We start from the raw sequence: 15,616 nt of genomic DNA on the forward strand, positions 1-15,616 counted from the left end.
GTAACACAGCTTAAAAAATCTGATTGCATATCAAGCTAATGCATTAAAATATAAATCAACTGCATATTATACAGGGTGTTCTAAAAGTTTCTCTGCAGTGGGTATCAAGGACCATGCACAATTAAACTGCATATATGCAGCTGTGAAATAGTGGAGCAGACACAATGCCTCCTAGTGTACAAGTATCACCCAAAGCCAATTAACAACCTGAAAGCAGCGACCACAACCTACAATACCTGCTGTGGAGAGACTTTTAATACGTCCTGTATCAAGTATATCATTACTGCAAAATAACATTATTCTCAAATATATTTTTTAATTTTTAGTATTTAAATATACATGTATGTATATAATAAAGATTTGATTTATATACTGATATTAACTTAATAATTGCAATTTTTAGAATTGATTTTTGCATTGCACTTTTTTAAACTCTGTTTCAACTATACCACCATATCCAATGTATATATAAATATATATATTTTTTAATTTTTACTTTTTTATTCAAAATATTTATACTTAAATTTTACAAACTCAGTACGAAAAAAGTCATAATAAGGAATATTTATAATGAAATATTCTAATATAAAATGCTTCAGCCGATTTTTAAAAAGTTTTTTTAACATTTTATGTAGAAAAAACAACTAAAAGGATTTAATTACAAAAAATCAGTTTTATGTAAATTCATTATCAAAGAAACAAATATAAACTTATATTTTTTAATAAAAACACATTATTAAGTGTTTTATTTCAAGAAGACCATGATAAACATATGACGTTATATAAAGCAATGCAATTAGAAGACATACAAAGACAGTTAAATGAAAATGCTGTTATCAAAATTAAATTTGATAATCTATTAATGTATATTTTGAGAATATGTATTAATGAAAAACAGGATTAAGAAAAAAATATATAGATTTTCTTAATGAAGAAATATTTTTTCAAAAATCATATGATTAACACAAGATTCACATGAAAATTGATAGAAGATAATGTTCTTGAATAAAAAGACTTGACTCTGTTTAATATATTCAAGAACACAATGAACGGAGATTTGGATTAGTATATTGTGAAATTCAAAATCTTTTATAAGGAAGACAAATAATTGGAATTAATGATAATATAAAATACACCTGTAAATACAATATCAAGAATTAGCAAATGCAACTTCTCAATACATTGTATATCTAAAAGTATAAATCAGTTCATTGATTTCCAAAACAGTTATTAAAAAAACATTTACTTACTACAATAATATTAGGCATATTTAGAATCTTCTAGAAGTATAACAGAAATACAAGTATAGTTTTTCAAAACATTCATTTTGAATACATTAATTCAATCAAAATAATATTACAAGGGAAGACATTTTATAATTGCATGATTAATTACAAATTATATTTTGTCTGTATAATGATAATAAATGGCAATTAAAACTAATGATAAATATTTGGAATGGCCATAACATCATATTATTATTATTTCAATAATAAAACTTTCTTCAACAGCTATAATCTCTGAAATGTCTACGAACATATCTTAACTGTAAATTCTCACGTCGTCATAGAAGTTGTGCATTAAATTACGGTACGGACAAGGATAGGAAACATTCATGATGTGCATCAATTTTGAGATGGATGACAGTTAAAAAAATAACACTTTGATTCTAAGCTTTTATATGAAAACTTTAGGGTGAATTTGTGGTATAATTTGTAGAAAGTAAAAGCTTTCTACAGAATGTTAAATGGACCACTTTCTTAAAACTAAATATTTTGGCATACTTCATTGTCTTTGAATAGAAAATTCAAATATATGTTGCCTGAAAAATTCCACAAATATGCTGCTTGAAAAATTCTAGATGATCTGCATTACCCTTGATGCACCCACATTTATCTTAAGAAAAACATTTTTCAATTGCAGCAGATATAATGTCATATAGTATTATTCTTTTTTTGTCTTACATCTCAAGTCAATCTGCTGGCACTTTTTTTAAAGAGAAGCAGTATATTTTAAAATGACGACACATTTGACGCACCTGTACAGGAATGATAAAAACGTAAATTAATTACTGTAATTCAATTTTTTATAAATATTTTTACTTAAAATTAAAATCTGTTTTCAATATAATAAGAATCACAAATTATAAATAAAACAAATAATAAATTCTCTATTTGTTAATTTTAATATATAATCATCAGTACAAAAAACACAAAGTAATATAATTAAAACAAATAATTATAACAACTTGTCTGTTTCTCAGTTTAATCTTAAGCTGCTAATTAAAATAAAAAAGGGAATGTGTCACAAGAAGTATTCATAGCTGTCATTTTATAAGAATTTAAGTTAAAAATGATCTAATTATTAAATTTAATTTAATTAAGAATTTAGATATACAGTAAAAACACTCTATAGTAACATTTGACAGAACAAGAAAAAATATCAGATAAAGATTTATTGTTATAATGAGAAATGTTTAAAAAAATATGTATAAAATTTTAACCTTATATAGTTAGACAACATTAGAAAAACATCTAGTCTCATTAGTCTCCTCTAGTATAAGATTTAAGTGATTTTATTGCATATTATTTCTATAGTATACAGTATATTAAACATCAAAATCCATACTCAACCAGAATCTAAATCTTCCCAGGCAAAAATGAACTAAGTAAAACTAAAAGTACTTTCTACACTTAAACTGATTATAAAATATAATTTCTTAAGGAGAATGTTTTATCGTAATTATTTTGATAAGTGTAATTTGTAACAGTGAGACATCCCTGTACACTTTTTAAGAAAACTTTATATATTAAATGAGTTTAGCATAAAATTCCCCAGAAATTATATAAGGATGTTGTATTATTGCAAATTATACTAATTCTAAAAGTAAAAAAGGTTTTGTTACAAATTATTTTTATCTAGTAAGATTAGGTTCTGGTAGATTTTTGGATTTTGATTGTAATATACAAGTTTATTTTGACTTGAGACCAGAAAGTGCCAAAAAAGCACTAAACAGCTATAGAAAATTGGTTTCATTTGTCATTTAGTGTTAAATGTTTTCAAAAAATTTTTACTCAAAGCATTTTTCAGTTAAACAAAGCATAAAAGGATCATCAATTTTAAGTGCTATAGAAAAAAATCTTGTTACTAGAATACAAAAAACATGATCAACCTGGGCAGGATGCGCATGTAATGCTACTGACTGCAAGTAATGTTTGTAGTATAGTCACTGTATTAAGAGAATACCACATTTTGCATTCCAAGCAATAAATTAAAATTTAATTCACTGCATCATCATTGCCGAGAATGGAAAACACTGTATATTTTATGAGTAGAGTAAAAAAAATGTATCACTAAACAGATTTAAATCACAGTAGAAATTTTACATTAATATGAATTACTTAGGAAATTACGTTTCTTATTGTTATGCAGGAATTTACAATTATATCAATAATTGTTGAATTGAGATTTGACTATCTAGAAAAATGTTTGTTCAGAGTAGGATTTGCAGATATTGTGAAATGAACCTCATTCTGAGTCAATCTTCTTTCTAAACAGGTTCAAATTATTATGTAAACAAAAGTTATGCCTTATACCATGAAATATAGTATATAAGGCACAACTTTAACAATATAAGACCAAAAAAAAATCATGTGTGAAGTTCAATTTCTCCTAGGCTAATGAATTCCCAAATGGCCTTCAATAGGCTACAGCAGGGCTTCTTAAACTTTTTTTTATTCATGACCCCATTTATAATTGTGATTTTTTTTGCAACCCAAAAAATATAAAATAAAGATATATAAATATTTTGTGATGATTTATTGATTAGGTAACAATATATATATACATATGAAAAAATATAGTTTTAGAATTTGTTTAAAAACATATAAAAATATAAAATTAAAAACTGCACAAAAAGTTGTAAAATTGTATTTATTATAGTTACAAAAATTATATACCCTATTTTTCATCAAAACTGCATTTTTTGCAATAACATAAATAAAAGAGAATATTGGGCAAAATATACTGTTGCTGGTATATATTCGAGCCTGGGCATTTTGGCCGTCTTAGTTCGTTCAAATATATTCGAGTGCAGCAGTTAAATGGTTAAGTATACAAAAATTAAAGGAAAATTGTTTTTTAATGAGACGGATGTGCTTGCTTTTTACTGCATAACAAACTAAATCTTGATGCAATGTTTGACACTGCTGGACATAAAATCTCTTCAACATTTTTTAGCAATAAACAATATTGGGATTTGATGTGTTAAAGCTGAAAAAGCAATTTCACATAAAGATGTGGTGTTGAATGGCAGAAGAACATTTTCAAACTCTCACAAATTATTTTCAATATTTTGCATTAAAATCTCGTGACCCCAGGATTTCACTGAGAGACCCCAAATGGGGTCGCAACCTATAGTTTAAGAAGCCCTGGGCTACAGGAAACCTCTACCTAGCCCAACTTAATAATAATAATAAACAGCATTTTTATTCATATGTTGGGTTAAGTGAGATATACTCGGTTAACACCGGTGGCTGTGTACTATGCCGGACTAAAGTCAAGGCATAGTGACCAAAACAAAAATTAAAGAAGTATATCAGTGTGTGTGTCTATATTCAGGAATTTCCTCACAATATGACATGTATTCAATATAGTGGCCTTCTGTAGTGTGTGTGGTATCACACCTGTAGAGGAGAGAATGACAGGTACAATAAGCACCCTATCCATCCTCCACAGATGCCTTATTTCCTGGGCAAGTTCTGTGTACTTGCTGACTTTTTCAGTGCATGTGTTTTGTACATTGTAAGTGTTTGGAATGGATATGTCTATAATATATGTGATTTTATTATTATTATTATTATTATTATTATTAGAATAGATAAGCAACTTTTGCATATAACTATGCAGAATTGCATGTAATTGTAAATGATTCTTTTAATCTCCACTTTTTCCCTGATGAATAAATATTCATTCTAATTTTACTTTTTTAACCAAAAAATTAAAATTAACTTTAACTTTAGAATGTATGCTTATTTAAAGTGTTAAAATAAAAGAATTTTTGGGACAAGTAGTTAAGATGTGGCTGCTTAAATACACTAAATACGTTTTCTGAACATTCTATGCTGAAATCTGGGTGTGACCTTGTAAAAAAAAATACCATATAAAAAAGTTATTGCAAAATATGATAATTACAAAATGACTACTCTATTTCTAATATCAGATTTAATTAAAGTTAATCTAAAAGTTTATATCAAATAATCTGTTTTGATTAAATTCTCAAATTTTAATGATTAGTCTAATCTAGATATGCTGGATATCATCTATCACTGCCTGGCTGATTTATTGTTTTAGATAAATTTGTAATAAGCAGATATAAAAACCCTCTTGGTACACACAAGGCAGAAAAAAAAGTTTACATAACGTTTGTATAAATTGTGCATAAAATTGAATTAATTAAAGGAAGTAAAATAAAATCTGTAAAAGTAATTAAAAATGAAAAATATACTTTAAAAAATTCTTAGAAAACACTGATCATTTATTCATTTAACTCCTCTATTTATATAAATGTACAAATGATAACTATCGGAAACCTTCCTTAATATGTAAATTATCTCTCTATATTACTGTTAACTGTGGCTGATGTAGATACTGAACTTGTAGCTGATTTGTTATACTTATTACAAAATTTTTTAGTAGTATTTATGCACTTTGAAGTTGGTTCATATTATTTTATATTATCTTAAAAAATTGATATTCTAAATCTTAAAAATTTTTAGTGTTATATTGTTTAGTGTTATTGTGTGTTTATGCTTGAAACATCTTTCATTATGAAATTCTTGAAAAAGGTAAGATACATTAAAATCTAAACACTACTTATGTGGCAGATGTCACTCAAAATATTTTTATATCTCCATTCAGTAAATGTATAACAGTGTATATTTATTTGCTATTAAAATATAATGTATCATTTATTGAAAAATGTATTTTCCGATTATTTAATAGTCTGCAGAAAAAAAATGCCAAAATGTAATGAATTTTGAACAAATGGTTCCTGTACTGGTGTAAATCTTTTTGAAAGATGAAAATATAGAAAACCTACAATTTGGGTAATCTTTAAATTATTTAATCAAAAGTTTATGGACCATTTATAAGATCCTAATTACCAGATGTTTATCAGTTTTCAAGACACAAATTCAAAAAAGTGTGTCTAATATCAATTAAAGCATTGATTGAGTATACAGAAAATGAATAGAAGTACATTAAAGGCAAGGTAAGAGTATACATATATTTAGTAGTTTCAGGAAAAATTGTGATAAGAAAGTGTGCATCACACAAAGGAAAAGCTGTTTGATAAGTTCAGTATTCCAATTTTTAATAAAATTGAAATAGATTATCCTCATCCCCTTAGAAATTGTGTTTTAAATACAGATAACCCATAGATTATCTGTACAAAAATACAGTTCTTAGCTAAATACAAATAATGTGTTTAGGAAGCAAAATGAAGCTTTTCTTCAATATTCAAATCAATTAGAAATTGAAAATTTTATAATTTTACAATCTTTCTGAAATATTTTTTCTTGTGTTACTTATTATATTGAAATTTTCAAGAAAGAATTTACATACATTAAAATATAAATTAAACTTATGATATGTAATATAATACACATTAACTGAAAAATAACATACCACATGTACACCATAATTAATGTGTGCTAACACAGTAAATAAGGTTAATATCCTCAATAGAAAAATTTCTTTCTCTCCCACTTGAGGCAAACCAAATACTAAAAGCATAACAATTCCTACTGGATAAAGTAGCCAATTTGAAACTTCACATCTTGTAGATGTCATCTGACTTATTATCAAACTACACTATAATAAGAATAAAATTTCAATAAATATAATTAAAACTAAAAAGTTATTAAATTAATACATTAAAATATTATTTGATAACCTTAAATGATTTATTTTATTTCAAATATCAAATGAACTTTATTGAGTTAAGGTAAATAATTACTAGGTAGTTTGGCAGAAGGTAGCGAGTTAGGCTGCATCTCTTGTTAAATTTAATAATTTAATTAAATTTCACTTTAGAATATTCTAGAATAAAAGATTGACCCAGTTCTGGTCAATCTTTTATTCTACTGGGTCTTGAATCTATAACACTTGCTCACTGTGCAGACACATTGCCAGTTATGCTACCCAGACATTTACTGATCTTTGCTTCCAGATTAATTTATTAATTAATTAACTGATTTGTATATAATCATATTGCTCACTCAAATTATAATGAATATAACTTTATTCATTATAATTTGAACTTGTTTATATAAAATTCATTATAACTTGTTTATATAAAATAATAATGTACAAAGTTATTGCAACTATTCTAAAAAACTTCTAAATAAAATGCTAAAGCATAAAATATAAATATGTACAAAAATATTTTTGAAATTACAAAATGTTTTAAAATAACTTTAAAATTAATATACAGGATGAGTCAAAAGCTGCTTAACACCCTCAAAAAATCAAACTGGGTTGTGCAGGGGAAACATTGTCATGATAAAAACTAACATTTTTTTTATTCCATTCCAGAGTTTTAATTTTAGTCATTATATATGTTTAATTTTAAGATTTGATTTTAGTACTAAGACTGCACTAGTAAATGCCTATGGGCAACCATCTTCATGTATGTGAATCAAGTGATCCATTCTGAATTTACCTCAAAATGTTTAAACAGAGTGATATTATGCAAGATATGAAATTAAGCTAGAATTTTGAGAGAAATGCAATGGTGTGCATTTGTTCTCTATCTAACTTTATTCTGTAAAAAATTATTAAAAGAAATTAATTTAACCAATTTCTTCTTTTCTAAATTGTGTGAACAACAAATCCAGATCATCCAATCTGGGAGAGGAGTTCATGTAACATCTAGATCATGGTTTATATCTGTGATTGATCCAGTCTCTCAAAACTTTTGTAGTAATCGTACAATTTCCACAGTTCAGTGTCTCTCTAGAATATCATTGAATAAAATCATTTGCAATGTAATGTGAATGTGAACTTATCTCCTCAGACATCAGGATGATCTGAATTTGTTATTCATACATTACATTTTAGCATTGTTTAACACATCTAGAAAAGAAGTTGGTTAGATTCATTTCTTAATAACTTTTCACAGATTAAAGTTAGGAAGAAAACAAGTGCATATCATTTCATTTCTCTCAAAATTCTAGCCTCATTTCATGTATCACATGATCCCACTCCCATTTAAACATTTTGAGCTGATTTTACTGAAACCTTTAGTTATAAGCTTATATAGTTATATAGTTATGTATATAGTTATGGTTATAACCACAGTATATATCAAGAGAACAAGTAGCAATTAAACAACATTTTGAGCTGAATTCAAAATGGTGACCACTTACCGTATTTTACGGACTATAAGACACACTTTTTTCTTCGAAAAATTGCCTCCAAAATTCAGGTGCGTCTTATACGCTGTAGCGTCTTATAGGTATTTTTTTTTTTTAAATTGCTTAAAAATTAAGGTGCATCTTATAGTCTGTAGCGTCTTATAGTCCGTAAAATACGGTAGTTGACACACACAAAAATGGTTACCCCTAGGCATAACATGTTTCTATCATGCCAAAGTTTCTCTTATCCAATTCAGTTTGATTTTATAAGGATGTTAAAGCAACTTTTGACACATCCGACATTAATCAAAGATGTAATGACATGTAAACATCCTCAGGATCAAACATGTAATAGAATTCTTTTTAAATATGAAAAGAATTCTATTACATGTTTGATCCTGAGGATGGCCACTTAGTCAAAAACATTTCATAAATAAAACATTGTTGCTGGAATATGTTTATATTTTATAAATTAATTTCCTAATTACAATAAATAGATTTTTTTCCTCCCCTATTTCTAATAATACACATTATTCACATATATCAATGTTTGGTACATCATTTTATAAGATTTAAAATAAAGAAAACCATATTTGTATTTGTTTAATTTTAAAATGTAAATTTTCACTTTAGAAACATTGTAAGACATAATTCTCTTTTGTAAAATAATAAATTTATATATTAAAAATTTTAACATTTTTAAAGTATCAATACTTACTGCTATATTAGAGAAAACAGTGCCTGTCATCCAATAGAACATGCGTGGCTCTTTATTTATTATATCATTTGGAGAAAATAAAGCCCAAATTGTTGTTAAAATAAAAAGTAATGTAACAGGCAATAAAGGACGTAAACTTTCCCTAATTGATTTTTGCTTCAATGTCTGAGTTTTATATGCACTACAAAAAATTATCATCATCATTAAAATATACAATTTTAAAATTTAATGCCTTTATAATTATACAAATATTTATTTCAATGTTGTTAAAATTATATCATTCTATATTTTACTTAAAGAATCTAAAATCTGAAGAATATAGAAAATACTTATAAAAATTTTAATAATATTTATACATATGTTCTCTTTTCTATCAAATTCTAAAATTTTGATTTTAAATTAGTCATAATATAATCAAAGGTTAAATTCTATATTTTATTATTAAATAATAATATTATTATTATTATTACATTTTAACTTTCAATTAAACATTAATGAGCTATTTATTTAACTTCTAAAAACTTACCGATATATATTACAAAAGTTCATGGGCAATGTCATGCCTAAGGCCCCAACTAAAAAAAAAAAAAATGTGTTAAATTAATACCATAAATACTATATACTTCTGTACAAATTTTATTTTTATACTATGATAGTACTGCTTCATATGTCAAGAGTTGTTGTTTTAATATCAAATGCAAATAAGTATATAAATTAAATATTTTCTATTTAAAAACAAAACTTTTGTTTGATTAAACTGTTTACAGTTTTATGAAAAATAAAAAATAAATAAATTTCAAATATATTTAGAGCATTTATGAGCCTTCTATATAATTTCACTTATTTCATATTTAAAAATTATTTTATTAACAATATTACAATGATAGAATAAATTAAAAATGAATGAAAATTTATAGAAAGAATTCGTATACTTTCTATAAAATATATGTATATAAACTAGAGAAATTCCCCTGTCAAAGATTGACAGACTATTTTCTGTGAGAAGGTAGAACTTCTATAATAGAATGCCACATGGTCACAGTTTAGAAAAATTTTTAAAAAATGTATTATAGAAGTGACACAATTCAGCTATTATTAAGGCAAATGACATCACTGAAACAAAAGTACCACCACTGAGCTGAATCTACTGCTATTTCAATGAGGAATCAAATTCTTTTTTTTTTTTTTTAATTTTATATATATATCTTCAAATTAAGTAGTCCTATTAATTCTTTGTGCCTCCATGTCCTTAAATATTTCAATTTTGCTTTTATATTGTCCACATAGACCTTGTTTATAAATCAGACTTATTATACTGATGCAAAAGGAGGAAAAATTAGTCAAAAGTAAGAAAAAATTTTTTTCTTATTTTTGACTAAGTTTCCTCCTTTTGCTAATTCAAAACTACACCAGTATACTGGTATCAACTATTGTATATGTATTAAATAATTTATATTTTTAATAAAATGTTTACTTTATTACAGTTAAAAAATTAACTTTTATTAATCCATATCATATACCTCAGTTTAAACATAGAAATAAGAACTTTAAATTCAACAGCAAACAGATTCAGGAACAACTGAAATGTTTGTACTCCAAAATTACAATAACTTTTATTATTAAACATTTAAAATTCATTATTGATATTAAAAATTTAGAAATTAAATACTCAAAACTTACCATATATTAAAATTTCAACAAACTCCCCACTTCCAAAGTTTAAAATAGTGAATTTGAAAAATTTATATGATTTAAAATATGTTATCAAAAATGATGTTAATAATACCTAAAAAAAAATTAAACATCTCAGATTAATAAAATCATCAAAGAAATGTTTTACATTTAATTTTATTTTATTATATGAAAATTAGTACATATCACTCAAACTATGACTAAATTAAAATAAATAATTTAAGTATTCATAAAGTAAAATATTGAGAAACATACAATTTGTGAAATATCATATGTCCAGGGTAAATAAAGAATTCCAGTATTATATTTTTCCCAGTGGGAAAGCAGGAAACAAAAGTTGACACAACATAATACAAAGTAGACACGGAGAGGACTGCAACTGTATTCACCTCGACCAAACACTGAATATAAGCAAGTTGGCATGAACAAAGCTGCCCAACTATCTAACCCATGGTCCATCAATTCACCAAGAGGACCACTGGAATTAGTTCGGCGTGCATGTTTGCCATCTATACCATCTAAAAATAAAATGCATGTAATTAAAATTACATTTTGATTACATAAATACAAATAATTGTTTTATTTTTTTAACTTAAATATTTTCTGTCTGAGAATGAATCTGATAAGTTTTAACCAGTGCAAGTAACATGAAAAATGAATTAACAATTCTTATGTAATAATTAACAATAACTTAATTTTAAAACAACAAATTTTGGGCAAAAGTAATGACTCAAATAAACAATAATAAATGAAACAAATAAACAACATTAATCATTTGTACAAGGAAGACATTTTTTGCAATTAATACTTTGTGACAAAGCCCTTAACTTGAAAAATTACAGTACATCTCCATATCATAGAACTGATAAGATAATCAATAATCATATCAATTTTAAGCCTGTTTCCTTTTAGTGCAGCTATTTAATTTGCCTTGTTTGAATAATTTTGTTTGGTCAGCATGATGGTTTAGTAGTATCAACAGACATGCTTTATTAGATTAAGATTGTAACATTTTTGTCTTCAAGATATTCCTTAAGGTTTGAAAAATGCTGGAGATGGTTATCATGCTGGAATAATCATTCTCAAGGCATATTTTGTTTTTCATAGGGCAACATAGTCTTCTCTAACATTTCCTTGTACTGAAATGGATCCATTTGCTTTCTACTTAAATCAATGAATCTACACTATGAGTAGAGAAGTGGAATCAAACTATTATACTGAACCTCCACATTTAAACATGCAGCATATATCTAGCATTGTATGAGTGATTTCAGACCATATTACATATCATCTATCATCACTTCCAAAAAGCCAAAAGTTGCTCTTATCAGAAAACAACACTTTCTGACAAGCACTACTTGCTAATTGAGTATAAGCACTAGACAAGTTCAAGCCAAGCCTTCCCATTTTTTATTTGAAAATAATGACTTTACCCCAAAAAGAACACTGAAATTAGTTTTGATACTGTTAAATGCTACCTACAAGCTAAAGGACAGTGTTCATTTTGGAAACCAACTCTTGGCTTACCTGTGTAGCATCTTTCTATGGATAAGCCTTAGGTTTACTCCCAATATTTCTGTCGACAAGTGGAGTGATTTTTCTGCTGTCTGCTTGACTTTATGCAGTTTGCCAGTTCATTATGCAATATTAATTTAGTCACTGCATATTTCACAGATTGTGAACAATTTGGAAGTATCATTACTTAAACAACAGTAGCAATAGGTGTGTAAGAAACCATTTTACTTCAGAACAATGATTTTATGCAAATTTATTAAAATAAAAAAAAATGTCAAAGTGAAACTGTTGAAAAACTAGTCAATACTTCTGTCCAAATTATTTTTATTATTATAAAATTACAACAAATGACTTAATTTTTTAAAATAAAAGTTTTGTTAGCTCATTTTTTCATATTACTAATATTGATTTTGTTTTTATATTGACTTAGTGAAAAAAGTTAAAAGGCAAAAATTGATTTGAGTTAATACCTTTGTACTATTATAACTATTAAAATTTCAGAATTAGCTTAATTCTACATATTTAAATACAAGTCCTCAACATAATTTTTAAGGGTTATAAAACAGAAACCAAAAATACTTCATGAAATACAGAAAATCATAATTTAAAAATAATAAACTGAACTTATACATAATAATATTGTATTGCTATTCATTCTTTTCTGACGTTCAATCCTTTTTATTTATATAGCAACTTTCATAACCCAATATAAGAGAGTTCCATAAACTTGACTGAATGTAGACTGAGGTAACAAGTTACCGAAAATGATAAGTTTCAAGACACTTGTGTTAACAGAAAAGTAAGAGAAATGAGATTGTTTTAAAATGCAGGTCAAATTTGACCATCTTTTCATTGGTGAAGCATGTTGTCAACTGTAACAGAATTCCACTAAATAAACAAATCTATTTAACATACAGAAACATTGCAATAATGCTAGCCTAAATAACAACTTTCTTAAAGGTATTATACGTGAAAATCATACATGTATTAACTACTTACCATTAGTGACTTTATATTTGTAGCTAAATTTTAATTTTAAAAAATATTGACTATTTGGTGGCTACTTTCAAGTTACTGACATTTGCATCATTACATTTTTCAGTGGTACTTTGAAAAAAGGGTTATATTCTTTGTTAATATGTGGAATTGATGCTATTATCAAGTGTTGCTGGTAAAGAAAAATAAATTATTTGATCCTAGGGTTAAGTTGTAAGATGTAAAAATTAGATTACATGTATTTTGTTTTTGAATGACATGAGTTTTACAGAATGTTGAGTTATCGAGAGTTGAGTTTCTGGGACTCTAGTGTATTTATAATTATTAAATTTATCATGAGGTGGCAGCTAACCACCTAACTCTTAGCCAAATTGCTTTGTTTCAAATTATTAATTAGCCTTAATATAGCCTGATAAAAATCCAGCATGTCACTTAGTATTCTCAACTCTTTTTTCCATCTCAACTTCTATTTTTAAACGTACTGAAGTAATAAAATTTGGAGCATAATTTTCACTAGTGCAGCTTAATAATACTTATAATCATTCCTTATTTCTATCAATCATTTCACGTAATATACAGTATATAGTTTTTCTTTGATTTTCTAACATTTTTTTAATTTTTATTTTCTAATATAATTATTAGTTTCTTTTGTTATATTTATAGGAATTCAATATCACAAATTATACAAGTTAGTATTATTAAACGATAATGTCCACAAAAAACCAAAAACGGTACATTATCTCATATAAATAAAATTGTCACAAACGTTTTCGAACATAAAAGTTCATCATCGGGTGAAAAACGGACAAATTGCAAAAAACGTTTGTGACAATTTTATTTATATGAGATAACGCACAGTTTTTGATTTTTCGTGGACATTATCGTTTATTTATCGCGGTGTGTGGTTGATATTTTACTTTAGTATTATTAACATTTAGCTTGTAAATTTCATAGAATAGATATAAAATTGATAATATCTTTTCTAAATATATGGAACAATTTTATCCATTTATTATCAAAGAAAAAAAAAGGAAAAATAAAAATAAAGAAAATAATTAATTAAGGAAATTTAAATCTTGTTAATAGCTCATTAAAAAAGGAAAACAGGAAAGTACTTAAAATCACAATTACATCATGACAAATTTCTTATAATGATAGAATAATTATATAGAAAAATTTAATAAATTGGGCAATTATATATTTGTGAAGAAAATTTTAAAAGTATAATTATAAACCAGATATTAAATATACAAGTATTTAAAAAGAATTAGTAAATATAATAAATGATACAATGTTCACTCTATACACTGTAAAGATTATAAAATAACATAGCAATGATTTTTAAATTATAATTAGCATTCGTATTTAATAACAAAAATAAAGATTTATTAAAGATAATAAAAATATATCTTTATTTTTATTACTACTTGATAGCAAATGAACATTTTCAGGATTTTTCTCAGCTCCAGTAAATTTGTTTAGAATAAGAAGCTGAGAAAAGTCTTGGAAATGTTCATCTGTTATCTAATTTAAGACTTGGTTAAAATTTAAATGATGATGTACAATTAATTATTGTGTGAAGACACTAAATCATATGAAAAATTTATCATTTATAACAGTATTTCCAAAAAATATTTTAAAGCTAAATTATGCAATATGTAATAGAAATTTATTATTTGATATTTATACCATATTTCTTTCTTCAATAAAATTTGTGTGTAATAATAAATAAAAACATTATTATATTTTAATATTATATAAAAACTTAATCTTACTTTTACCTTACAATACTTTAAAAAAATTTTTCATATATTTTCAATGCCCTGATGTTTATTTTTGATTTTTATTCTTGGTATAGAAAAATCTTACAAAATTGAATAGCTAATATTATTTTCAAGAAAAAGGATCCTAATTATTATTATTTCTAAAAATCTTCACAATTTTCTTGTTTTATAAACATATTTTTCAGTCATAGGGAATGAATAGGAAAAGATATAAACAAATCCATTACCAGTAGGTATTAATACTTAACATCACACCTAAAGTATGGGCCAGAAATTGATTTATTGCACAGACTATCCACACCCACTGAGGTATTGGAGGACAGATTGGATAGATATCACTAGAGGCACAAAATTCATAATCATAGTAAGCCAGAAGAAAAGCATTAACAACAGTTAACATAAACCCAGTAAATGTGAGGACATTTGGAGCTAACCACCTTGGCACCAACTGTAAAAGGAAAAAAGATATTAATAAATTGTTAATCTTCCAGAAA

The 15,616-nt window shown here is 25.6% G+C and overlaps 1 protein-coding gene across 1 annotated transcript in view; it reads right to left on the reverse strand.

Annotated features, from left to right (window-relative positions):
• Positions 1-754: 754 nt before the first annotated feature.
• The window catches only part of LOC136975103 (ethanolaminephosphotransferase 1), a 41,607-nt gene continuing 26,745 nt past the window's right edge, over positions 755-15,616 (reverse strand). The window contains exons 3-9 of the mRNA XM_067270106.1: positions 15,378-15,570; positions 11,083-11,345; positions 10,816-10,921; positions 9,662-9,710; positions 9,136-9,316; positions 6,688-6,873; positions 755-2,038 (exon numbers count right to left, since the gene is read on the reverse strand). Of these exons, the coding sequence (XP_067126207.1) occupies positions 1,973-2,038; positions 6,688-6,873; positions 9,136-9,316; positions 9,662-9,710; positions 10,816-10,921; positions 11,083-11,345; positions 15,378-15,570 (1,044 nt within the window). The 3' untranslated portion in view covers positions 755-1,972. The remainder of the gene's footprint in view (positions 2,039-6,687; positions 6,874-9,135; positions 9,317-9,661; positions 9,711-10,815; positions 10,922-11,082; positions 11,346-15,377; positions 15,571-15,616) is intronic.

This window comes from Centruroides vittatus, unplaced genomic scaffold (genome assembly GCF_030686945.1).
Source record: "Centruroides vittatus isolate TY-2023 unplaced genomic scaffold, ASM3068694v2 contig_364, whole genome shotgun sequence".
Lineage (NCBI taxonomy): Eukaryota > Metazoa > Arthropoda > Arachnida > Scorpiones > Buthidae > Centruroides > Centruroides vittatus.